At 35.0% G+C, this 27,909-nt stretch overlaps 1 protein-coding gene across 50 annotated transcripts in view; it reads right to left on the bottom strand.

The window, feature by feature from the left end:
• ANK2 (ankyrin 2) overlaps positions 1–27,909 on the bottom strand; it is a 686,172-nt gene that overhangs the window by 134,471 nt on the left and 523,792 nt on the right. For 45 of the 50 annotated variants that reach the window (XM_073017561.1, XM_073017562.1, XM_073017565.1 and 42 more), the window contains 6 exons: positions 18,668–18,766; positions 14,397–14,582; positions 13,951–13,974; positions 11,012–11,110; positions 9,389–9,487; positions 1,662–1,760 (listed from right to left, as the gene is read on the bottom strand). In XM_073017561.1, the coding sequence (XP_072873662.1) occupies positions 1,662–1,760; positions 9,389–9,487; positions 11,012–11,110; positions 13,951–13,974; positions 14,397–14,582; positions 18,668–18,766 (606 nt within the window). The remainder of the gene's footprint in view (positions 1–1,661; positions 1,761–9,388; positions 9,488–11,011; positions 11,111–13,950; positions 13,975–14,396; positions 14,583–18,667; positions 18,767–27,909) is intronic. The other 5 variants (XM_073017588.1, XM_073017557.1, XM_073017569.1 and 2 more) reach the window with 1 other exon arrangement.

The following is a 27,909-nucleotide window of genomic DNA, read 5'->3' as shown; positions in this document are numbered from 1 at the left end:
TTATCTTTTTTTTTCTCTCATGCCCGCTAAATTCTGAGCTTCTTGCAGCTATAGATTGTGTATTATTCATCTTGATGGTGCCTTAGTGACTAGAACACTTGCCTGGCAAATTGTATCTACTCAGTATTATATAATACTTGGATGCATAAATACATGAATATAATTGTACACTCAGAGACACTTTATGCAGGATCCTTACATCTGAATGATACTTGATTTTACAGGAAGGACATTAAAAAATTCCATCTAGGTAACCCACCATCTTCATCAGTGATATGACAATTACAAGCAAACTCTGCAGATAAGATTATTTTATGGTTTATAAAGCCTATTTGCCTATTTTCAACTTGATATTGGTTTTTGTATTGGTTGTAACATGATTGGTCTGAAATTTTGTTATTTCCATTTAAATTTCAATGTTTCTTTATCAAAACTTTCCATAATTGTCTCTGCATTACCCAGCCCAAATTGCTGCATTTTAAAGACAGATCTATACAACATTCACAGTATAGGTGTGAGAATAAAAATAATGTGATAATTATTTCTCTTCTTCATATATTACTGATTTGAAGCCACTCTTTTATGGCATGTGGGCACATCTTTACAAACTGAGTTCATTCTACACATGTCTTAAACATATGGGCTAGTTTTATTTCAAATGATTTCAATTATATATAAATTGAAAAATATTTGTTTGTGTCAATTGCCTTAGTTTCTTCAGCTTACCCTAGTAATAGCATTAGTTGATACTAACTCTGTGGTGGGGGGGTATGAGGTGGAATGGAATAGGGAGAAAACATAAGAAGTGCCCTTTGTCTAAATTTGTGTTGTATTTAAGGATCCAAGGTTGCTGCATATCACATTAATCAGTTCTGCATGACTATCTTCAATTCGTGTCTCAAAATATTTTCTGATAACCCAATGTAGGGTTGGATAACAGAGAACTATACAATAATAAAAGCACTTAAAATACATTTGATATTGAAAAATCTTCAGCAAACCAACTCACAGTGTGGCGTTCATGTATATGGAAAAGTGCTTCTCCCACATTTGAGCATATTGATAAAATGAGAATAAAAAGTGCTAGATGTAGCATGTCATAAAGAAAATATGCTTGTTTAATAGTTCTTTGTAGGTGGCCTATTGCAACTTGTGCTTTCCAAATCACCTCTACTAATCTTCAACATAATCAATCAATACCACTGTTGAGTAATTATTTTTTATTAGTATTACCTAAGAGATAAAGAATGGATGAGCAAAAAGATTCATCTTGTGTTGCTAATTGTGCTGCTTTAAAAGATAATTTTATATATATATTTCATAGTCATCTGAGAGGATTATAAAAATCTAGACTCAGAATCTAAGAGATATTCTCATTTATATTTAAAATACAGATGTATTCAGAATTCCATCTGCAGTAAGAATAACAGATAAAAATATAGAAAAAAACTTGAAGGTACACATTCAATACATCTTAATGCATATATCTGTTTATTTTAATATTTTTAAGTGGTTTGATACATGTTCCTATTCCTAGCACACAATTATTAAAGAACTAGAAAATGCTTGGCTGATGCTTCGATTTAAAAAAGAATAGAGATAATAATATATCAAGTGACTTAAAGATTCCTTAGGATCCCATCTTACTCATAATGACTCACCTTAGTCCTTGCCAGCAAGGGAGCACCCCGTTCCAACAGAAGTTCCACCACTTGGTCATGCCCACTTCGTGCAGCACAGTGAAGTGGTGTCAACCCATCCTGCCAAAAGAATTGAAGAATTAGGCCCAAGTTCACTTTAAAAAAAATCCAAATTTCATCTATTGCAACCATAAAGAGGGAGTTCCTAAACTCAATCCTGATCACTCAATAAATCTGTAATAGAACTGCAATTTGTTAAATGACCAGAAAGAAGATGAGGGACAGAGAAAACAAGTCAGAAAGACATCTTGACAGAGAACAAGAAAGAGAAAGGAAAAGACAAAACAGAGACAGGGAGAAAGCAAGAGAGATCCCCTGTGTGGATGGAGGGTCAATGGAATGAAATTGGTTTCTGGTCATGTGTTTGCGTAATCAAGAAGATGGAAAAGCACAGTATGTGGCATTTGTTGAACTTTAAAGCCCTACTCACTGGAACCGAAAACAGAGATTATATTAGGTTATACTGTTTTCATTTTGTTTGTTCTAATATACTTTTACCTAAAAATTTTTCTTAGTGTAATTTTTTCATATATGTTCTCTTTTGAATTGTCACCACTTACATAAATTCTCCTAAAATGCTCCCTAACGCTTGTAAAAGTGAAAGGTCATTTTTTAGACTATTTTAAAGATTTTCACACATATATTTCAACATTTTGGAAATCACATAATTGCTTGTCAAAGATGAACTTTATTATTAATAAGTAGAACTCTAAATTAATCAAATAAAATATGGCAGAACTGTATGCTATCTTATTTATAAAACTTTCTGATCTTAACACTTCTGGGATAGCCTCTGATTCCAGAGCAATCCCCAATGCCTTCTGTCTTTTATATTTTATTTCTCTTTAGGTTGGCATGGCCAAAAAGCAGAGCGGGTGGGAAATGTGAGGGAAAATGTAATTAACAGTGGGCAAGAAGCGAGAGAGAAAATGAAATACTGAGTACGTAAATTGACTGGTGATTTGAGGCTGAAGGAAAAAAAAAAGATTGTTCCAAGGACAGAGGTGGAAAAGGTGGGTAAATCATAGAGAATGGATGATGAGCAGTTAAGAAGATTTCAGCAGTTTCTGATTTATCCAGAACTCGAATGGCCTCTTGTTTGTGTCTCTACTTTCAGGACCATCTCTCCAGGTTATGCTTTACTCCAAATAAAAATAATTCCTCTGAATTGCAACATTCTTTCTGACTCAACGCTGGGATTTCTGTGCAAGATGTCTTCTGTTTGTCCCTCCAGACCCAGCTCTACCCTTCTCTGCTCTGCTCTGTGTCCCAACACACTGGCCATTCTAGGGGGCATCAGTGAGCTGTCTTGTCCTCGGGCTTCCAACTGGGTTTGGCCAATGTAGCAAGACATGAAAGGGACTTCGAGAGACCTCCCAAATTCGGCTGTGTGTCTTTACCAAAGTTGACCTTCCTGCCAAAGCAGCCTTTCCACACAATTCTCTCCTTTGAAGTTCTGGGGACCTCCTGTACTTCTCACTTTTTAGGTCTAGCATTGGTTTTGAGTACCGCTGTTACTAGCCCCTGGGATTCTACACTGTCCCTTGTCCCTTTCCTACAGACTACACAATATTATAAATAGACCCTTCAATAATCTCTAATCAAATAATCAAATTTGGGCCTCTGTTTATGGCTAGAATCTTGACTGATAATGATTCTTTGCTTTGTGAAATCCATTTAGCTAGTATGAAGATATTGAATGACCAAAACAGATTTTGCAGTTTTGGGTACCTAAGAATTAGCATGAAAAGACTGCCTTCTCAGAAAAAATTAAAAAAAGTATTTAACTACTGTAGGTGAAATGCTACATTATTGTAAAATTTGCCAGATAGGAGCCTAAAAGAGTTGTTCCAGCAAAGTGATGACAATGATTACACTTTTGTATCCTGAAAAAAGCACCCTGTGGTGGAACTACAGATCATTAGTTGCTACATAACTTACCTAAAAATTAAATATAGCATAGTTTCTCAAATGTATTCTTGGCGAAGGCTTTGTGGAGACCTAGAGTTTGAGAAATCCCACATGGTGAATAGAGGCATCATATGTAACAGTTCACTGTGTGGACTTCGGAACTGTGGAACCCTGCAGTGAATCTCAAATCTGCCACCATGGGTGAATCTCTCTAAGCTCAGCTTCCTGATACATAGAGTGGAGATGATGTTTCTCACCCTATTTAACTTGCAAGCCTTGTTTGAAAGATGAAAGAGGGAATGCCACCTTACATCTTTTTTAGAAAAGGCAGCATATTGCTTTCTGCAAATTACATGAAATAGTCTTTGTGTAATCATGTTGAAACCTCTCAAATACTCTCAGAGTAACAACAGGAGCTTTATGGAGCACATTTAATATACCCACAAGAACATCAAGGAAAAATAAGGATTAAATTAGTTCTAACTCCTACATTTAATGATGCAAGGTCCTTATAAGATGTGTGAATGATGACATCAAATTCAAGTTACCCAACAGGCTCAATTTGATTAGATATTGAATATTTTCTACAAAGCACATTATCAAGTTAATGCCCCAAAAAAATTACTTTCAAGCTTTTGTATTCTAAAACCCTTTTACTTAAATTCTTAACTTTGTGGTTGCAGGTTATGGGTTTTTCCCCTTCCAGAGACCCTTTGTGTTTTCTCTGTTTTTTTTTTTTTTTTTTTTTTTTTTTTTCTCTAGAATCAATTCATCACACTGATATACTATCCACCATGATGTGAATAATTTTGATAAAGGTAGATCAATCAACACTGGAGGGATGCCACTTATGTAGTTTCTTTATCTTTTCATATTTCCCCCCCTTTCTGCTTAGGTCATTGTTTCAACAATGTATCCTAAAGTTTGTGTATTCACATGGGTAGGCTCTGCTGATTACCAAGCTGTGTGTCCTAGGTTAAGTTACATAATTCTGCTGAAATGCATTTTTCCCTTTGGTAGTCTCATTTCTCAAATGAAGACCTCCATATATTCTCAACAATAAAATAATACACACTTTATAAGTTGTTAGGAAGATAAAATAAGACGATATTTGTAGAGTACTTAGCAGGGTGTCTAGAACAACACATTTATATGACAGTTGACAGTCATTATTGTTATTACACCTAATAACAAGTAAGAAGGGTGTTTCCTTTTCCCTATGTATTTTTTGTTCATCATCCTTTAATGTTTTTGTACACTTTTTATTGTTTGTATTGAAATATGTTTTTTAATATTTTAAACATAATCCTTATATGGGGTATCATCACATTTAAATAATAAAGAAGCCAAAAACAACAAAAAAAGAATAATGCCTTAATAAAGCCTAAATTTATAATTTCATTTTAACTAGCTATAAAATTTATATTTTCACATTGAAATGAGGTCTTTCAGATACCAGCAAAAGGCTCTGGTGCAAATGTCTTAGAGTTTCACATTAGATAGTAGTCAATGATGAGAATGCCAACAATATGGAAAATGTCTCAATGATTGCCAAAATGGTGGTGAGAGTCAAGAAGTAACTGTGGGTAATACTTGTTTTTTAATTATCTGAAAGCCTCTATAGATCTTGCTATTCTCTAGATAATAAAAACCTTATGAATGAGAAAAATAATGAGAAGACCAAGGTAAGATCCTTGACAGAATATACTAAATTCAGAACATTTGTGGTTAATTTAAATGCTGGGGGAAATTGAGATGTCAATGACAAAAAAATAAAAAATAAAAAAATAAAAGAAAACATAATACTTTAAAAACATTCCAGCCAGGCGCGGTGGCTCACGCCTGTAATCCCAGCACTTTGGGAGGCCGAGGTGGGCAGATCACCTAAGGTCAGGAGTTCAAGACCAGTCTGACCAACATGGAGAAATCCTGTCTCTATTAAAAATACAAAATTAACCAGGCAAATGCCTGTAATCCCAGCTACTCGGGAGGCTGATGTAGGATAATTGCTTGAACCAGGGAGGCGGGGGTTGCGGTGGGCCGAGATTGCACCATTGCATTCCAGCCTGGGGCAACAAGAGAGAAAACTCCGTCTCAAAAAAAAAAAAAAAAATCATATATAGAAGTTTTCTTATATTCTCTAAAAATATAGTCAAAACCAAATTAAACATTGATATAGTTTATCAATGTTTTGATTTAGGCGTCACCACCTCTCATCTTGAATTCTATTTCCCATAATACCTATGTGTCATAGGAGGGACCCAATGGGAGGTAATTGAATAATGGGATGGTTGCCCTCATGCTATTCTTGTGACAGTGAGTTAGTTCTCATGAGAACTGATGGTTTTATAAGGGGCTACCCCCTTCACTGGGCACTTATTTCTCTCTCCTGCCACCATGTGAAGAAGGATGTGTTTGTTTCAGCTTCCACCATGATTGTAAGTTTCCTGAGGCCTCCCCAGTCCTACAGAACTGTGAGTCAATTAAATTTATTTCCTTTATGAATTACCCAGTCTCAGGCAGTTCTTCATAGCAGCATGAGAACTAACTAATACAAACATTTTTTCCATTTTTAAATACTTTTCAACAGGCAAAAGAAAAAGCAAAACATATTCATTTATTTTAGTAATCAAATATTATAGCTTCAGAATTGGCCTCCCAGTTCCAGCACACAGTCCTTGATTTCAGTATTTACCTCCTACTTGATTTTGACTCTGATAAGAGGGATATAGGTCTGTTAGCTGTAGCCAGAATGAAAAGAACCCAGCAATGCTTTTAAAATCCTCCTACTTACAGATGAAGAAGTATTTCAACTTATGGGGGGAAAGTTTAGTGCTAAAAAAGTTCAGTGCAACCCTATTCACAATAGCAAAAACTTAGAACCAAGCCAAATGCCCAGCAATGATAGACTGGATAAAGAAAATGTGGCACATATACACCATGGAATACTATGCAGCCATAAAAAAGGACGAGTTCATGTCCTTTGCAGGGACATGGATGAAGCTGGAAACCATCATTCCCAGCAAACTAACACAAGAACAGAAAACCAAACACCACATGTTCTCGATCATAAGTGGGAGTTGAACAATGAGAACACATGGACACAGGGAGGGGAACATCACACACCAGGGGCTGTTGGGGGATGCGGGTAGGAGAGAGATAGCATTAGGAGAAATACCTATTGTAGATGACGGGTTGATGGGTGCAGCAAACCACCATGGCACATGAATACCTATGTAACAAACCTGTATGTTCTTCATATGCACCCCAGAACCTAAAGTATAATAATAATAATAATAATAATAAAAAACTTCAGTGCAACCATTCAATATTATAGCTAATCCTGGGGTGTGCTGGAACCAGTTCATATGAAATAAGGAAAGCCACTTTTTGCACACCTCTTCCCAATTCTACATTTAGTGATACCATGTAGATACCAATTCTACATTCAGTGATACTGACCACTGTAGAAGTATTTATACCATGGAAACTAGCAAAGGCAATGCTACAAATCAAGGTTTTTGTTTAGTTTAGTTTTGTTTTTTTTAAAGAACCTATTATTAAACTTTTACAAGAAGACTGCCAACTTAATTCCTTGAACTGTTGACTTGCATCTCTGTGAGTCTAGAAACCTGCTCTGTCTTGTTAACTGTTGTATCTTCAGGGTTCACAGCACCAAGTAGGAACTCAATAGTTATTTGTTTAAGGAAAAATGAATGGAATGTTCATACAATGTATACAATTAGAAAACCTATTTTATTCTTTTTAAATTCTTGAATGAAATTTAATTTATTTGCTGTATCTAAAGGCTGCACTATGACAGAACTAGTATAAGAATCTATTTCATTTCATTTCTTAGTACTATTTTTATGAAGATACACTGCCTATTTGGAGTTAGAATTTTTAATTGTATACCCAAATATATGTAAGCCACACATATTAGAGTACTTTTATTAAGTAAATATTGTTGATTAATAAGAACAAAATCAACTATCTCAATAATGAGTGAATACTCCAAAAAGCATTAATAAAAGCAATGTGCATCCCTAAGACATTGGCCAAGATAAAAATTTTTTGCATTCCCAAAATGCTTTCTTTCCAGTGGTAATCTCATAAAGGCAGTATATAGGAAGAAATTATGTTAGTAAAGTATGCTTGTAATGTAATACATTGGTAATGTTAGGAATGATGTTAGTAATGTAGTAATGTGTAAAAGCTCATTCCTTTAAATATAAAGAACAAATAATGTGCAAAAGCTCATTCCTTTAAATATAAAGAACAAGTAAGCAAACCATGCAATGTAACGCATACTGTTCCAAATTCTGTATACTCACAGTATGCTAAGGGAAAAAGGCATGCCTACTAAGCAAAAAGGAGAAACCATATAAAACTCTGATGCAAAGACACTGGACACTGGACACCACAGCAAAGAGTTGACAGAACGCAAACCTCTTCAGAACTCCCATGTGTTGTGATGTAGCCACTCTGGACCAAAAGCTTTAGAGAAGTGAGATTAAGAAAGCAAGGTTTCTTGAGGTCATTAAAAATCATAATTTATAGTCTGGGACTGGTATAGATTCTGGAAGCTTACAGATGATGAAGTTTATTAAACAAAAGTGTTTGCTGGCCCCCAGATTTGCAAGGAAACTAGATTTGATCCTTAATGCTGGCACTATGAAAACAGGAAGTCTCAGCATTAAACAAAGTGAAGTTCAATACTATGAGACATATTCTATTTATCATCTTTCATAGGCTTTTTACACCACATATTAACATAGATTTTTTTATACTACATATTAACATTTTTGTATTATAGGCACATTTGAAGTTTTGCCGAAGTCTATGATTAACAAATCTACTCCAGATAATTAATACTGAAATACTCCTTACGTGTTAAAGCAAGTAACTACATATTGTATAACGTCAGTAATATTATCAAATATTATGAAGAGCTAGGTAATTTATTCTGCCTTTTCAAAAATGGTAAATATAGCTAAGAGTTAATTCTCAGACAACTTTATGAAGTAGGTGTGTTGTTATTAGCCTAAGTTCAGAGAAGGTAAGTAAACTGCCAATATAATACAACTTATTAATAGTAAAACTAGGATTTGAAATCAGGCAGTTTGCCTTCATTCTGTACTTTTAACAACTGCACTCTACTGTCTATCGTGTTATCTATTTAGAGTGTATTGCAAACTTGAAATGATATTTTACCTAAGTTCAAAACAAATTAAGGATAGCACTTCTACCAAAATGACATAAATAAAGGTACAGTATACTAACTGTATGCTTTTCTCCATAATAGCAAATCCCCTGCTTAGGTCAGGATAGCATAGCTGCTTAAGAAAAATGAATTAGGAATTGAATACTTAGAAGCCAAAGATTGTAAACATGTACTAAAATATTTTGTGTAAAAGCCACATTCTCAATCTCAGTGTATGGTAATTAGTTCGGGTTCTTGATACTTGTAACTACCCAAAAGAGAGTTGTGTAAACCTAATCTTTGATCTTTGGTCCCACAAAATCACTAAGCAAAAACTTGAAAACTATCTCATTGAGGGACCAACATTTTGCTTCTCTGGGCACTTATGAGCAAATATTAATTTCACTTTATGGTATGAACCCTTTAAATGTTGTATGAGATTTAAATCAATTCCAGTAAAGCAATTTCCTTGAAAACACATTGCCTATGTTAATGACCTGGTGTCTCGAGGTGCCTTCTATGAGGATTGAAAGAAATAATAATAGTAGAAAATTGAAAGAACAGAGACACTCACCCTAGTTTTGGCATCAATCTGACCGCCTCGATCCAGTAAGAGTTTCACCATGTTTGTATTTCCCCTTTTGGAAGCCACATGCAGAGGAGTGATTCCATTCTATACCACAGAAAGACCAAACAAGAGCTGTTGGGTATGACAGGGCATGATGGCGATGTCTTTGTGTTAAAGACCACAAAGGAGGTTGTGATCTATGCGGTAATTTGATCCACAATTTCTACTCTTTCTATGTCTTTGATTTTTAAGGAACAAAAATCACACAAACCACAAAACAATATAGTTAGAGAATGAAAAATGGAATGAAACTGCATAACTTAGTTAGTCAATAACTACAAAATATGTATAGAATGTACAAGTTACAGTCAAGAGGCAAAGGGACCACTTTAGTGTAATACGAACAAAAATTTAAAATTTATCTAAGATAGGGCCCTAGTGTAAAGTCTTTCTTTCTATAATATCCATGCACTTAAAGAGTCTGGAATCTTAAGTTTTATGATGCTTAAAAATAGAATACAAATATTTATATTAATATTCAATATAAAAATGATTCTTAAAAACATTTCCTTCAAGTTGGGCATGGTGGCTCATGCCTGTAATTCCAGCACTTTGGGAAGTTGAGGTGGGAGGATTCCTTGAAGCCAGGAGTTCAAGACCAGCCTGGGCTACATAGTAAGACCTCATCACCACAAAAAATTTTAAAAAATTGGCCAGGCATGGTAGTGTGTGCCTATAGTCCTAGCTACTCAGGAGGCTGAGTCAGGAGGATTGCTTGAGCCCACGAGTTCAGGGCTTCAGTGAGCCATGATCGTGCCCCTGCACTACACCCTAGGCAACAGATCCAGACCCTGTCTCTAAACAGCAACAACAACAAACAAACATCTCCTTCAGAATAATTCAGTAAGAAAAACAGCTTGAAAATAACAGAACATAGTTTCACTGCACATGACTTCTTAGTACAAAAACATTACACATATAAATTATATTTATTTATTTTATTGGCTATCACTTGTCATCATTATGGCAAGGATATGTACATGTTTTTTTTGTGTTGTAATTTTTGAATATACATATTCTGCATTAACTGTATATTAAGTATACTGATATATACCACTATTATGTAAGTGAATTCTTTCTAATAAAAGCATACCATGAAACATGTAACAATGTGACACCTTTTATGTATTTTAGTAAGACTTCATGGGAACAAATTCTCAATTCATTAAAAACAATTCCTTATCAAATTGTGTGCCCCACAGTCATCATAAGACATTCTACTTATATATTTTATAGTTAACATTTTAACAGTTTAATTATTTATTGACATGACTTATCAGGATTCACGGCATGATCGTTAAATATAACTATTCATACTGGTCAGAATTAATGTCCTGTTTAACTATTGGAAATGATTTGTGCATGAATTTACAACATTCTTATTTTCTGCTTAAGCCAAGATGACTTCTTATGATTTAAAGAAAGAAAATGAAAAATCTAATATCTCCAGCACAGACCCAGGTAAGGAAAAAGAAATAAAATCTTTAAGACAGCCATTGGTGTTCCTTTTTACTTTCTTAAGGTGCTTATTTACTGCTATCTAGAATGAGAAACTATTTTAATCCATACCCTGGCTGTGAAGTCCACAGCAGCTCCCCGGTTTAGAAGAAGAGTTGCCACATTGACATTTCCATAATGTGCAGCTATGTGCAAAGGGGTAAAACCACTCTATGAAAGCAAAGATATGATAGTCAGTATAGCGCTTCACTTTACTATGTTGCAGCCATTGTATTAGTGAAGAAAGTCACATGGTAACGGTCTACCTAACATATAAGCAATAATAAATGCTTTAGTAAGATCCTAAATCTTAACGTTATAAGGTGGTACATAACTAAACATATAAAAAGGTAAATAAATATTCTACATTTATTGGCATAATATTCATGGCATATTTTTAATTATCTTAAATATTTATTCATGAGATTTGTTGTTTATACAAAACAATGTTTCTTAAGTTGGTCTTGCATATTAAAGAAAATCAGAATATGATTAAACAACATAAAGTTTCAGCCATAGGATTAACATATCAATGAATTTGGTTAATATCTTTTCAGAGAAGATTCAAAACCAGTGTTTCTGTTTTACTTTTGTTTTAAAAAAGCTGTATTGGTTGGCATTATAATTTTGGAAGCATGAAAGTATGTTGAAAAATTCTTACAAAGGATATAGAATTTGTTCCACATCATTTACACTGTCATGATATTCCTATACACTTTTACAACTGTGTAGCAAGATTATGTTGTTATCATGATGAAATAATTAAAAAACAAAAATTAAACAATATACTTGGCATCAATAGGAATATAAAAGGAAGAGAAAAGTTCAGCTCACTACAATTTTGAATGTTAAACAAATTCTATCAATACAATAAAATGTAGTTTAACCAACCAGGTTAAATCAACTCAATGGGCATTACAGAACTGTTGACTCTCTCAGTCTGAAAATATCAAATGAAAAAAATATATTTCCTTTTCTTTCTTTTTCTGATGAAAATCTAGTTGAAAATTGTTGCCATTTTCACAATAGAAGCATATTAACTCTTTTCTTATTAAAGTACACAAAGATCTGATAATTTTTCTTACTCTCCATAAGTTTCACTACTTAACAAAAGATTATGGGAAAAATAGAAACTGTTATTTGCTATCACATTCTGCAGATTTGGGGTTACTTGGTATCACTCTCTTTTAGTTGAAATGAATTGTTTACTGTATTGTTTTTAAGAAATATTTTCAAAATTACGACGATTTTTTTCTATTGAGTTGATACATAGGCTTTGGTGACTTTGTTTTAAAAACACCCTAATTAAGCATTCAGATACCTTAGGTAATGAAAATTTGTGCTATTACTGTAGCAACATTAACCACAAATAATTTCTCACTTAGAGAAAAGTAAGACACAAAATAAGAACAGTAACTATTAATCAAAATCCCACATCTATGATCAAGATATTTTTATTTTGCATTTACATCATGCCAATATTCATGTCAAAATGGAGGGGGAAATCAGCCCTCAACCTGGCTGTTATTTGATAAAATGTCAAATTTTTATATTTTAGGAAATAATTGACTAAATTTGCTTCATTTTTTATCTTGATATTTCCTGTCACTCAGACATATCCTGAGTGTGTGTCTATTATTGATGTCACAATTTAGTTTCAGAAAAACATACTGAGGCTGGCTGAATCATTTTCAAAGTCTTTAAATATAGTAATATCATTTGCAAAAATAAACTAACTTATTGTCTGATATAGCCTCACTGATCATTCATAATGATACCCAGGCTGTGAATCTTGGATCAGCACAAAACTGGTATCAGCCCTTCAGAGGAACTCTTCCCTGATTAACATGGAAGCAGAAGGCAGAGTTCACATTTCTACAGGATTAGACAAAGGGGTTTCTATTCTTTTTACTCTATTGTCTTCAAGGAAATATTTATAACTCAGTAAAAATTCACCCAAACTTTTGCTTTCACAATGTTTAGAGCCAATACCGCTTTCAAAAATGTATCTTAAATAATCATCAAAAAGCATCTAAGACAGTAAAGGTATTGAAATTAGTTATTAAGATATCAATTTGTATGGTTCTAGTTGTGAACAAGTTCACCAAGCAGTTGGGCTTTCTGTTGTCTCTGACCTAGGTTCCATACAAAGACAGGGAACAAAAGAAATAACACAAATAATTCAAGTATACTCTGTGAGAATGCTCATAAGTCCACAACCTAGTCATCAAATGAGATGATAGTCTAAAGAATCCCCTCAGCAAAACAATAACAGACCTACATAAATAGTCACTTGTTTTTGAGTATAGGTTAATTTGTGTAATATACATCAACAATGTTTGCGTTAGTGTCTCTCTGTAGCAATGGCCAAGGAGAGACTACCAAATACATACATATACAAACACACCATACTGAGAGGCTTCTGAACTTAATGTTCTTATTGATTGAAGTGACTTATTTTGGAACGTGGAAAATATACGATTCTATGACAAGTATTTTAAGACTTAGAAGAAAAAGCAATTGGTCTGCTCTTGATACGTTCAATAATATCATTTATTATATAAAATGTGGTAAAGAAAAAGAGCATACAGGAAAAAAAGGGCAATTGCAATTAGATAAAAAGACAAAACACAGTGGCAGAGAAACCTCCCAAATTTTCACTTCGTAAAACTCTAACCTGAGAATTCTCATTAAGGAAATAAAATCATATCTCTTCTTAACAATAAGTTAATAGTAAAGTTCACTCATTAAAATATACATTAAGAAAGAGTTTCATTTCATTCTCTAATAACTTATTTAAATAGTTTTACTGATAAAATAATGCTTCTATTATATGTTACATTAAATATCTTTGAATTATCAGTTTGCCTTCATTATGGGAAAGGTTTCCAAATTAATTTCCCATTAATGGAACTTGTAATCATTAGTATGAATTAGTGAGCATTTATTCTAATTGGGCAAAAACTAAAAATAAAGACAAGGTAAATTTTGGTATAACCACAATACTGTACCTCAGTTGTCCTATTCACCATCATCTGAAGCAGTGTTGTTTGGGAGAAAGAGGGAAGATATTACACAATGCAAAATTATGGAAACAGTCAATCTACTCACTGCAATTGGGTATACTGTTCCAACATGCCAAAATGCATTCTACTGAAAGAAGACATCCCCAAGCACTACACAATACAATTTTATCTTTTAAATTCTATTATTTGTGACTAAAAACAGAATAAGAAAGCAGATTTCTAAAAAGCTCAACCTCATCTTTTAAAGAAAATTATCTTGCATTTAATTTTTTTAGATGGTCCCCTTCTTTCTGAAATACCTCTGAAAATCATTTATCTCTTTTTATGACCAGAAATAATTTTGCATTATCACCATGGCCTACTTCTTATCATCCCCCAGGAGAAGTCTGGCAGCCAAAGAGTTCCTTTCCACAAACATGTTCAGCTTTTACCTTGGATTGTACATCAGCATTGTGGTCATTCTGAAGAAGGAGTGCGGCAGATTTGGTGTCGTCTTTCCTAGCGGCAATATGTAGAGCTGGCAGTCTCACTTTCCCTTTGGTGTCATTTTCCAAGAGGATGGCCACTGCCTGGTTGTGTCCTTGCTGGAGTGCCACAGCTAGAGGAGTAAAGCCATCCTGGTAAAACAAAAGGTAAAAATTGTCTGTTAACATCTTTAGATGCTAGAGATTTAGTTCTAAGCAATGATGGCTCTAATCTTTAATGATCAAGATTGACAACCAAATATTACTGGGAAGATTAGAAGCACATTATAGCCAGTTATCCATCATATAATGGAATACTTTAATCAAACGGCTTTCCTAATTTCTATTCTATACATTTTGAAAAACATCTGCATTCTTTAACAAACATACTACATACAGGATGTGCTCAAATGTATGGTTGCAATCGAAAAGTAAAAGTGAGAACCAATCCTAAATAATGCCTCTGTAGGTAAAGCAGAAAAGTGGGAAGGGTAGAAAGAATGGAGACCAAGTCTGACTGGGAAGCGAAGATATGGTAACTGAGACAGGGAAATAAAATATATGATTGACTATGCAGGTTTCTAAATATCACTGAATGGTTAAGGAAAACAGCCCCTAGGGATGGAGTTGTCTATTACCAATTCAATTTTGGAAGTTTAGGGAACAATACAATCTAAAACTCTGGCAAATTAGGCTAATTTATTAATTATGCCTTTAATAGTTGAATTTTATATTATTTTGACCATTTGGATATAAAATTACATGTGCTAGGTAATGTAGAAAAACCTGTTTTCAATTCTAAACTTTAGAAGACAGTAAAAAACCAGTAGCATGGGAAGTGAAAAGGTAGAGAAAACTTAGTAGTAGATAATCATGCTAGAAAACTTGGAAAGCTATATTTTTCTCTCTAGAAACAAGTATTCAGTTCTTGGAAAGGTGACAAGTACATCAAAAAATAATATATTTTAGGCTCTACTTATGTGAAAGGAAAAAAAACACCCTTAATCCACAAAAGTTGGAAAACAAGTCTCAAAGTTAGAAGTTTCCATTCACATAGAGAAAAAAATATGGACAATAGAATGGTAAATTGAAAGACTGCCTTCTAGACTGGGCAGGGTGGCTCACATCTGTAATCCCAGCACTTTGGGAGGCCGAGGCGGGTAGATCACCTGAGGACAGGAGTTTGAGACGAGTCTGGCCAACATGGTGAAAAACTATCTCCTCTAAAAATACTAAAAAAAAAAATTAGCTGGATGTGGTGGTGTGCACCTGTAATCCAAGCTACTTGGGAAGTTGAGGCAGGAGAATCGCTTGAACCCAAGACTGCACTCTAGAGACAATGGTAATTTATCACAATTTAACTACTCAATTTTTTTCCAATAATAATTGTTTTAAAGTCACTGCAGACTTTTGAGGAAAAAATAGTTTTCCTCAAGTGTATTGTATCATGTATGCAGTACCAGCAATAATAATTTTTTAATAACTGATTTTTAAACATAACACATTAACAGAATGGAAGAGTAAAGCATGTAGTATCTTAAGATAAAAAATAGTAACCTGAATTTAGAACTTTGTTTGGCACATATTAAATGCTCTGTGAATGAGAAAAGCACAGACTCATTATCACATACATATTTAAATGTATTATCTCCTGCAGCACTGTGATAGTTTATATTAAAAGAGTGTGAAATTAATTTTTTTCTTGGAGATGAGGCATTTGCTCACAGAACAGAATGTCGTTAAAAAGTTTTTGGCCTTTAATTTTGGTAACATTTAGGAAGAAGGAAGAGAGTAGAGAAATACTGTGTAAAAATGGTACTGGAGAGATTGAGAACTCCCTTCTGAGAATTTGACCTTGGATCTTTACCATGTAGATTTCACTCTAATCTATACTGCATGGGATAAGGCTAAACATTTGGAATGATTTGTTCAAGTACCTTAACTAAAAGGAAATCCACATGAAAGTTCAGTAGCTTCATTTTTCATCATTCATTTACCAATGCTAAGTGCCATAATTATGGGAAATTTAAATATTTCTTCTCAGTCATGAATTTCATTGCCACATTGAATAATCTGACAATTATTTGATTTTAAAATGGTCATAGTATCTTGATTAGTTAATAATTTTTGCAAATTAGCTACCAACCAGCTCAGGGCAAGTCCCTTCTTTAGGTATATTCACACATGTTCACATAAGACTGTGGATGGTATTTAGCAATATAACACAGGATATCAAATGGCAATCAACCATACAGCCCTGTAAAAACATTATTATTATTTTTTTTTACAGAATGATACACTAAAAAGGAATACGTAAAGATTTGTCCATGTGTGTTTTTGATAACCATTAGTGCAGACAATGAGACTTTAATCAATTACGCTTATATATTCAATAGGAAAAAAGTAATTTTAGCTATTTAAATGAGTTTCTAAAATGAAACAAATAATAGATATATAATGTGTCTAAGCTAGAATTTAAAACCTCACATGATTTATTTGCAAAAGACACATTTCCTTGTGGAATCAGAGAGGATTTTAACTTTCTGGGGATCAAAGTATAACATAGCCCCTACTGATGCAATGTACATAAAAGGGTATTTTTGGAACCAAACGGGAAATGCTACAGAGGTCTAGACCAAAGGAGCCAGAAGCCATGAGACAGCTGGGAATGCCAGCAAGCTCAGTTTTCCTAAATCCTACACTAGAAACCTTAAGTCTATTTGGTAAATAGAAGCACTCTAGAATAAAGGTTTCATCTGGTAAATGATTCTGCTTTCAAGAAAATCAAAATCAAATAAAACAAACATAGATGTCCTTATTTTGATATATTTCTCAGAGGCCCAGATGCAAAGATGCAGACTCATATTGTTACCTGAGCTCTGCCCGAAGATATTCACATGGTACTCATGGACAGAACTAGTGTCTGAGGAAAGAAAAGGTCCCAAATCATAAAAATAACACTATATCCAAGTGGCAAGAGTATAAAATCTGTGTGTATTGAATAGAGAACTCAAAAACATTTTATACTGGGCAGTTGTGTTTTCCAGTCATAGGTAGGCAACATGGTCTCATTCATAGTGTTTTGTTGGATTTTTTTTAAACTAATGAGAATAAGCTGTCAGAAAGTCGTTGCAATTGGCTCCATAAAAAGTTTTCTCCCAAAGGGACTGGAAAAGGATGTATTATATTTTAATAACCTCTCCTTCTAATGCAGCATAGAAAGGAGTTCATGTCCTAAAGACTTAATTGTCCAGAAAGGAAGCCACATTAAAAATTATCTTAAGATAGTTTCTGGGTAACAAGAATCCATCAGTCTTCTTTCACTTCAGGCCAGGAGTTTTGAAATTTTATCAGTGGGGCCACAAAATATGAAATAGGAAAAGCCAAGCCCATATACTCTGGTTGAAAGAGGTAAAGAGAGACATGTCTCAGGCGAGCTCTCTTCCTCTCCTCTTGCATGTCGCCCACTCCCAACCTTTCAGTGGCCCGAAGCACAAGAGCTTCTGGAGCATCACTTGAAATCACTGCCCCAGACAGCCCTTGAACTTGCTGCTTAATCTGCCTACCTAAGCAAAAATGAGAAGGAAAATACAAAGCAGCTTCTACTTACTAGGTGAAATAATAAGTGCTTAGGAAAGAAAACTGATGTTCTCAAGGCCCCTGCCCACTTTCACTTATTATGTCCAGATGTCCTGGAACTCTTTAAAACTAGATTGATTTTGAACATTCTATTCAATTGTTGCCATAATCAGTCACACATCCATGTTTCATAATTTGTGCTTCAATAAGGTACAGGGTGTTTTTTAGTGGCATTCCTCCTGAAACTGTGCTAACACAGATACTTATGAATTATTTCTGATGGTAAAAAAGTTGTTCCATTAAGGAATTATATTAGATCCTAACAAAGATAAAATATTGGTGCAAAGAGATGAGTAGAATTTACTGTAATTGAATTTTAGAATGGTACAAAGCTCCCAAAAGGCCAGAGGATGGAAAACTGACGGAGGCATGATTTTATGTAAGAATAAATAGACACGAATCCAAAATGAAGGCATAAACTGATGGAACTCCGTGCACAAGCCTGAGTCATTTGTTCATAGCCACTGTTGCAATTATAATAGTAACATGAACGTTCCTAGCATATTTTAGACAAAGTAATGGAGATTATTTGCAGACTGATATAAAGAATATGGACATTAAGATCAAAGAATTCAAGACTTTAGGGCTGACAGTCTTACCTCTGTAGCAGTGCTCTGATTAGCTCCGTTTTCCAACAAATATTTCACAACATCAATGTGATTCTCTTGGGCAGCCATGTATAAAGGAGTAAAGCCATTCTGAGGACAAGAAATAAAAAAAAGACATCTTCAATCATTTGTATAAGAGAGAACACGAGGAAGTAAACCTTCGACTTAGTGAAGCTATATAAAATACTTTTATACTGAAGAAATTATACACATTTTTACCATTATAAAGCTAGACAAAATTGCAGTGAACCAAGCCCCATACACAATTCCTAAAGCAATGAGGAAAAAGAGCTAAGGAAGATAGTTTCCCTCATTTCCTGTCTTCATTTCAGTACCACAGAGTCACATTTCTCATCTGCTAACACTGTGTTAAAGATACTTGGTGGCCAGGCGCAGTGGCTCACGCCTATACTAGAACTTTGGGAGGCCAAGGCGAGTGGATCATGAGGTCAGGAGCTTGAGACCAGTCTGGACAGTGATGAAACTCCATCTCTACTAAAACTACAAAAATTTGCCGGGCATGGTGGCACATGCCTGTAATCCCAGCTACTGGGGAGGCTGAGGCAGGAGAATCACTTGAATTCGGGAAGCGGAGGTTGCAGTGAGCCGAGATCTGGCCATTGCACTCCAGCCTGGGTGACAGAGTGAGGCTCTGTCTCAAAAAAAAAAAAAAAAGAAAAAAAAAGAAAAGTAGATATCTTAGTGTCTTTAGCATATTTGGTATCTCAGTGTCTATATAATTCTATAACATACGGAATTATCACTATAGCATCTTTATAAAATAGCATCTATATAATATCTTCTGTATGTATCATTCATAAACTATTTAAACAGACCATGGTTATCTTGAATATACACAGTTTAGTTAGCACCCTTAGTGAAGTAATTTACTACTCACAGCAGAATAGTCTAGGAGAGACTACAAATTTGATTGAGAATTTAAAAGTCTAAATTTCAGTGTTCTGATTGAGGCAGCATGGTTTATATGGAACATCTTTATATTGCTTTTTAAAGCCATTTTGAAATTCTATCACTCATTCTCACATTCACTTTCTCAGTTATTTACTAAAATACAGCCACTGGTGGCTAGACTATCGCTGAGCTACAGTGATAAATAAGACAGACACATGCACCCTAATGGAGCACACACTATGGTAATGTTATAACATTATTATAATCAGAGATTTTTAAAATTACTGAAATTGTATAATATGAGTTTTAAATCAAATTTAAATGGGCAAATTTTCTTTTCATCAGAGCCTTAGGAATATGTAATGTCTCATTAAGGAAAAAACCTACAAAACCTTCTTGTGAAATAATTCATAAGCTCTCCAAACTATGTAGACCTTAAACATAGATGATTCCTTAAACTTTCCATGCATTAACAAGAATAAGTAAAAACACAGATCAGAGTTCAGAGATTTTTAAAAACTTAAGAGAATTTTTTTTTTTCTTTTGAGATGGAGTCTCGCTCTGTTGCCCAGGTTGGAGTGCAGTGGCACAATCTTGGCTCACTGCAACCTCTGCCTCCCAGGTTCAAGCAATTCTCCTACCTCAGGCTCCCGAGTAGGTGGGACTACAGGGAGAAAACATTTTTTAAAGATACTTTTTTGGAAATATAAGTTCTTCTGTATATATAGTATAAGTGTGGAAACATTATTTAAAATGGCCAACATCCAGCAAAATATAAAGAGAGAGTACACAAGTAGACCAAGTAGAGTGATTTTAAATTAGATTACAGAAGAAACTCTTCAGGCTTCAAATGTTGGAGGAAAATTTAGAACTAAAAAAGAAATATAAGAGGAATGAATTAACAATGTTGTAGGATTCAGGAATAACTTGCTAGCTGGATAGCATATTTAAAAAAAAACACACACAGCAAGCAGGTGAAATCTTGTGTATTTTAAGAACACTGAAGAGGTGGCGGAAGGATAGAATTAGAGATTCAAAGGAAAGGAAAGCCAGTGAGGATGGTAAAAACAATGAGTGGGTGTGGAATGGGGCTCTTTCATGACGAGCAAAAGGCAGGGATGAAAATAAAAGAAAAAGAACTTTTGATACAGTAAAACAATTTGCTAACATGCTTTTCTCTGACAGTCTTATAGATAGATCAAGAGAAAGGGAATCAGGCAGAGGTTGCCAGATCAGCAGGAGAAAGGAGATGTACTATGCTGAGGTCCCTGCCTGAGAAAGGACCCTGCCCTGGGTTCTGAGCTTTAGAGGGACCTCCTCCGGCTGGGCAGGGCAAAGAATCCTGAGGGCCAAGAGGACATGCTCACCATGACCCTACAGCTCCTCCATGACCAGAATTCCTGCCTAGGTGTTCCCAAGTGTGGCTCCAATGCTCACTCACATTTCTTCCTTGGGTTCATCCTCTCAAGTGTCCATTGGTATGCACACCCTTTGGGAGACAGAATGATGGCCCCCACATATGTCCACATCCTAATCTCTGGAACCTGTAAATGCTACCTAATTTGGCAAAAGGAACTCTGTAGATGTGATTAAGTTAAAAACAATTGAGATGAGGAGATTATCCTGGATTATCTAAACAGGCTCTGTGTACTCACTGGGGTCTTTACAAGAGCAAGACAGAAGGCAAAGAGGAGAGAAGATGCTACGCTGCTGGCTTTGGAGATGGAGGACGGGACCATGATCACAGAACGCAGTATTAGAAGTTGAGAAAGGCAAGGAAAGGGATTTTCACCTAGAGCCTCCGGAAGGAAACAGCAATGCCAACATCTTGGTTGCAAAACTAAACATCGTATGTTCTCACTCTTAGGGGGAGCTAAGCTATGAGGATACAAAGGCATAAGAATGATACAATGGACTTTGGGGACTTGGAGGGGAAAGGTGGGAAGGAGCTGAGTGATAAAGACTACAGATTGAGCACAGTGTATACTGCCCGGGTGATGGTTGTACCAAAATCTCAGAAATCACCACCAAAGAACTTATTCATGCAACCAAACACCACCTGTTCCCTTAAAACCTATAGAAATAAAAAATTAAAACAAAACAAAAAAATCAAGGAAGAAAGTATCAAGTATATGGGGAGAAAGATAGTGACAGACGAACATTTAAAATCTTGGTTAGAGCATTTCACAAACATCACTTGTGTGCCTTGTGCCATGACCTTGGTGTGCTACAGCTTCCAGCAAAGTAGGGAAGCAAATGTGAAGAATGATAAAAATGAAAAGTGACTTATTGAGCTTCTGTTATATCCACTGTAAAAAATGCTTTGAATAGATCTCCTTAAATTATAGTGTCCTGGTTTGTCTGGGACAGCTCAAGTTTATCATAGTATCCTGGAGTAATTATTAATAGTGCCTCAGTTTGGATGATAAATGACCTAATACTATATCTAATACATAGAACAGTGCTGCAACATTTGTACTAGTATTCTCATTCAAACTGAAGCAGCTGAGGCTCAAATACCTACATAATTAAGCCGAAGTCTTGCAGCTAATAAGTGACCTGGAAGTGACAGGCAGGTGGCAGTTTCTGAATAGTCTCTTCCCTGTAATGGTATTAGAACTCCATCCTGTGGATGAATTTTCCTCAGTCTGGCTGTGTGATAGAATCTCCTGTAAACGTTTTTAAGAGTGCCTAGGTACCACTCTACCACCTCGTCCCTGCTGAATTGGAGTCTCCATGTGCAAAGCCCAAAAATGAGCATTTTTTTAAAAGCACATTTTTTAAATTGCCTTGAAAAGTTTGTTACAGGTGATGCAGAAAAGTTGAATGTATTTTGGTAGGGAGCACCATAATCACATTTGCATTTTAGAAAGTTCATTCTGGTGAAAACAGATGCCTTGGCTTGGGGTGCTAGGACACAAGAAAGGAAGTAGGTTGTCAATCAGCTCCTGCAGTACCCTTTGCAGTAGTGTACATAAAAGATGAAGGAAGCTTTGGTTCAGAGATCGGAGAGTTGTTTATTGTTACGAAACATGTGAAGTAAGGCAATAAAGATTTACTACAGGTCCTTAAAATGTGGAAATTATTCTCTCTTAACTTACTGGTATTTAACAACAAAAATAGCCCACTGGAGAATGTAAAACATGCCTTTGGATAATTAGGACAAGGCATGGCAGCACTTTAACACCACTCTACTGTAAACTTTATAGGAAAGCATTTATCATCACATATTAATAGCTTAAGAACATAACTGTATTGGCTTCTGCGTACATGCATCCAGGTGCTTTCCAACACCTTTTGTCTCTGTGTGTTTCTAAAAAGTCTCTGGTTGCATGTAGGTACGAAAATAGATGCATTTTCTCCTTTTTGGTATAAAAAAGTCAAAGATATCCACAGCCCAGGCTGATACTGGGTGGGTGAAATAAGAACAGCATTACCAGTTGTTATAGTAGTTCTGGTGTGACCAACAGGTGCCCCTAGCAACTGGTTATTAAATATTTTGAACATTACCCCTGTGTATAGAAATCTATGAATTATTTGTTATTCATTATATTTACTCAACAAAAATATGTTTGGTGACTTTTCACTGCTATGCATTGTGTTCAGTTTTAACGATTCAGAGACAAAATGCAAGGTTCCTGTTTTAAGAATTCACAGCGCAGAGACTGAGATGGACAAGTTAGCAAAATTCTGTATTACAGTTTAGTGAACACCTATATAATTAGTTTTTTAAAAAATCATGTGTTGGATATAAAGAGAACACAGATGAAAGACCCATAATTCAACTAGATAAGGAAATGATATCTGAAAGAAGTTACTGGGAGTAACAGCTAGAAGACACTGAAGACACAGAAGCAGGAAAGGTATTTGAAAGAGAAGGAACACCGTGCAATGAGACAACACAGGATATACGGAAACTTACAAATAATGCATTGTTACTGGGGAGAAGCAGCTGAGATAGGCAGGGATCAGTCCCTGTTTGCCTTGCTGAGGAGTCTGAATTTTATTCTGAAAGCCTTGCTAGGAATTGTTTTTTGTACAGGGGTTTGACACAGATACATTTGCTTTTTAAAGATATTACTTGGTGAGGAATGGGGAGGATATATTGGAAAATGGAGGCCAGACTATAGTCCAGAAGAGTGGAAAGCAGGTTTTTGTTAAATCCCAAGAAGTGAGAATTACAAGTATTAATATGATTTTAGTATTTTAAAATGCTATTTACTCTTCATTTGTTTATACTCTGCTTCATGATTAGGAAGATTAGCAGTGCATTCCGTCTGTATTATTTATCAGTCATTGGTAATAGTTCTCAGGTTTATTAAACAGCTATAATGCTTTTCTTCAAATATAGAAATCATGCTGTATTTTAGGGAATTCAAATACTTATTACAAAAATATCTTCCTATTTACATTAGTAATGTAACTATAAACCAGTAATCAGGTTTTAGCCAATGGTGAAAATTCCTTTTGGTAATTGGATTATCTTGGGAAATTGAATGTGCAGGAGCTAATATTTATATTTTTACATATTGGATGTAGATTTAATGAAGCTTTTGGAAAATCTTTAACGCAAGTACATTTATTGATATTCGTTAGTCATTTCAAAGAAATTATACAGAGAAAAATACTGTTAATATACAAGGTAATTAATGGTTTAGCACCAATGTTTTAGACAAGAACCTCAACTCTAAGAATTGTCATTATTATCAATTTTAAAGAATCTTAACTTTTCAGCCTTAATTTTCCTGGCACGCATAACTTTATTCTGCTCTTACACAAGTGAAGATTCATCACTTGGTTGACTTTAAAAAAAGTGATCATATAAAATTACTTTTATCTTAATATAAGGGTCAATGTTACTATTCATTTTCAACAGTCTTTATAGCACCAGATTTGTTCTAAAAATTATTCCTAGGCACGGGGTTAGGTGTTCTGAAAGTAACAAACGTGAATACAATATTGTTCCTGCTCTCAAGAGTAAAAAAAAATGACAATTCACAGAATACATCTATATAGAATCATTCAAGGCTACAGACATACTATAATTTCGAAAAGAGAAACATGAATAAAATGCTGTTGGAATACTAAAGACTGAGCAATTAATTCTGTGAAGAAGGTATATTCTGGCCTATGCACACAGATCAGAGAGAACATTGGGAGGTCTAAATGAAATCAGGATGGCAGATACAGAGAAAGTGGAATGTTCGTTATTGTTCTTTTCTCTTCTTGCTCCATTGTCTCTCAAAAGATGTAGTGTCTGTATGGGAAGTATGAGTGTCTTTGCTGCAGACACATATTTCACTTGGGGAATTTTTCCCTCTAAACCTGAGTCTAATGAATAGTGAAAGAACAGTAAGAGAAATTACTAGTATGGGTAAAAGCCAAAGCAAGAATGCATCTTGAAAAGAATTCTTACAGGTCTTAAAATTTAAAAAAAAAAAAAAAACCTTCAAAGATCTCTTCGCCAGAACTTAATATACAAAACTACAATTCATTATATTACCACTCAGCTAAAGATAGACCTTAGGTAATTTCATAGATGATGCATAAGCTAAATCACATTCTCTAAACTATATCACAAGAGTGGAAACTGATCATGGAAATTTCAAATGATTACACAAAATGTCTGTGTAAACTACTCATTTTATTTGTTCTTACTTTCAATCTTACATTGCTAAGCTTATTAAATATATTTCAATGATTAAAAGAGACTGCCCTATTTTCCTAGATGAAAATGTTGCAGCATTTTCATCTAGGAAACAGATGTCACCATTTTACAGTTGAGGAATTTTTAACCCACAGATTGAGTGACCACCAAATAGACTGGCCAGTTACAGAGGTTACGGAGAGAATAGGAGGTGAACAGATACAGCAAGTGCAGAGATATTGCAAACTCTTACCATATCTTCTTCATCTTTCAGGCCTCGACATAAGTGTTACTCTCTCTGAGAGGTTTTACTTAGTGCCCACAGAAATGCTTAGCACATAGTAGGTGTTCAATAAATATTTGTTACATAAATGAATAAAGTAAAACAGAATTCAAATTCCTCTAGCCCTAGAAAGGCCTTCAGGTGAATTCAGCTCTGGTTAACATCTTCACTACACCTTATGAGAAACTCTGCACAACTAAGCCACCACTCCACAGTGACTGTGATGATAATATTTATTGCTGTTTTAAGCTAATAATATCCCCACTAAGTTTGGGGATGATCTCTTATGCAGCAATAGTCAACTAACATAAAGTCTAATATAGTCCTACACAATCTGGCCCTCACCTACCCTGCCAACCACATCTCTTACAACTTATATGCTTCCTGTCTGTTTGGAAAAGAAACTCATATCTTAGACATTTATTTTCAAATTTTGTAGTAATAAGAATGGTTACAGAAAGATCTGGGTTCAAATATCGTAAGTAGAATTCCTCTTTTGAAGAAGCACCCCATCTTTTGCAGGCAGTTCAATGTCAAGATTTATGTTTCTTCATAGAGAGAACTCTTCAGCAGCCTTAACCATGACATGCTAGGAGGATCTTCACAGACTCAGTTAGTACTGGTTGGGAAATACTACTCTAGTTCCCATCCCAGACACTATGCATCTTCTTCTTCCTCGGAATCAGCATTATGAGAGATTAGTTGGAAAACATCCCCAAATTGTCATCAAGCTTTAAGGTCAGGATGATTCAAATTATTTCCCTAAATATATTGTGAAGGCACAGCTGCAAAGGATGTAAAAAACCAATGGGTACTAATCGTTGTCACAAAAACAAAGACTACTTTATATACTCTGGGGGAGCATTTAAGGGAAAAGGACAAAATATATGATTATATACATTTTTAGTATTAATAATTAAGAAGGCATCCTATTAATTAAAGTACAAATACATTTTCGCAGATAATCTGAAGTTGACAATTCTTAGCCAGGGTTAGGATATTATAAATTATTTTAACTACTTTCCTCTCTCCAAAGATGATTAAAAGATTAGTTCATAGTTAAACTATCCAATGACATTAAAATGACTAATGTCCTAAATCTTTCTAGGGAGGTTAAGTTTTATCAAGTGTTTTCTATGTCATCCTGTTTTCTCTCCACAACTATGCTATTAGGCCACTTTTATGATGGGACTGTGGCTCACAGTTATTCACCCAAGGACACACCAAGTGGCAAGACTAAGATCTGAACCCTAAAGGGATCCAAACTCAGTATTCTCTTCACTCCCTCAGCTGCCCTTTTCAATAAGGATCAAATTGCCTCAGACTCAAAAAGGTTGAGGCAGGATAATCACTGAAACCAGGGAAGCAGAGGTTGCAGTGAACCGAGATTGCACCACTGCACTCCAGCCTGAATGAGAAAGCAAGACCCTGTTGCAAAAAAAAAAACACACATTGTTTCAGAGAATACCTGTACTTTTATCTAGTAATTGGACAATTAACTTTCTTTACTTTCACCTAAGCCATTTACTAGGGATGAGCTGGAAAGCTCTGCCTTGTGACATTATGGAATTTCTATGACCTGCTTGATGAAGAATGTTCAAATGTTTTCTTAGGCATAGGAATTCTTCTGGTTTTTTATTTCCAGTGGGTAAGAAATCTGGGTAGTGTTAGTAAGAAGAGAGAAGTCTAAGCACTTTACATTTGTTATTTAACGCTAGCAGTCCATTGAAACAAATACTGTATCTTTATATGACTCAAGGAAATTAGCATGCACAGGGATTAAGAAGCATGCCTGAAGTTTCACATTACTTAAAACATGGAGCTGGGATTCGAACCCATGTTTAATTCCAAAACTCATGTTCTTTCAACTACACTGTTCTGCCATGTGTTTTAACAGCAAATTCCGCAGATGATATACCATGTCTGGTTATTGCCAGCAAACAGAAAGAAAATACTGTCTTCCCTCTGGGTCTACCATGATCCCTGCTTTCAGTTTCTCATGGATAAATTATCCAGAAAGCATTTCAACTATTTTGCTTGTTTCCAGTTAGTCACTCCAGCGCATCCTATACATGAACTTGAACTAATCTTCCTAAAATCTATTTTCAACAACCTACTTATCTATATTGTCATCTTACTGACTGTGACTGGAGATCAGTTTTCTTTTTTTTTTTTTTTTTTTTTTTTTAACTCGGAGTCTCACTCTGTCCCCCAGGCTGGAGTGCAGTGGCATGATCTCGGCTCACTGGAACTTCCGCCTCCCGGGTTCAAGCAATTCTCCTGCCTCAGCCTCTTGAGTAGCTGGGATTACAGGCCTGTGCCACCATGCCTGCTAATTTTTGTATTTTTAGTAGAGACAGGGTTTCACCACGTTGGCCAGGATGGTTTCAA

The sequence above is a fragment of the Chlorocebus sabaeus genome, chromosome 7 (genome assembly GCF_047675955.1).
Source record: "Chlorocebus sabaeus isolate Y175 chromosome 7, mChlSab1.0.hap1, whole genome shotgun sequence".
Classification (NCBI taxonomy): domain Eukaryota; kingdom Metazoa; phylum Chordata; class Mammalia; order Primates; family Cercopithecidae; genus Chlorocebus; species Chlorocebus sabaeus.
The sequence above is the reverse complement of the archived record's forward strand: the minus strand, read 5'-3'. Positions and strand labels throughout refer to the sequence as shown.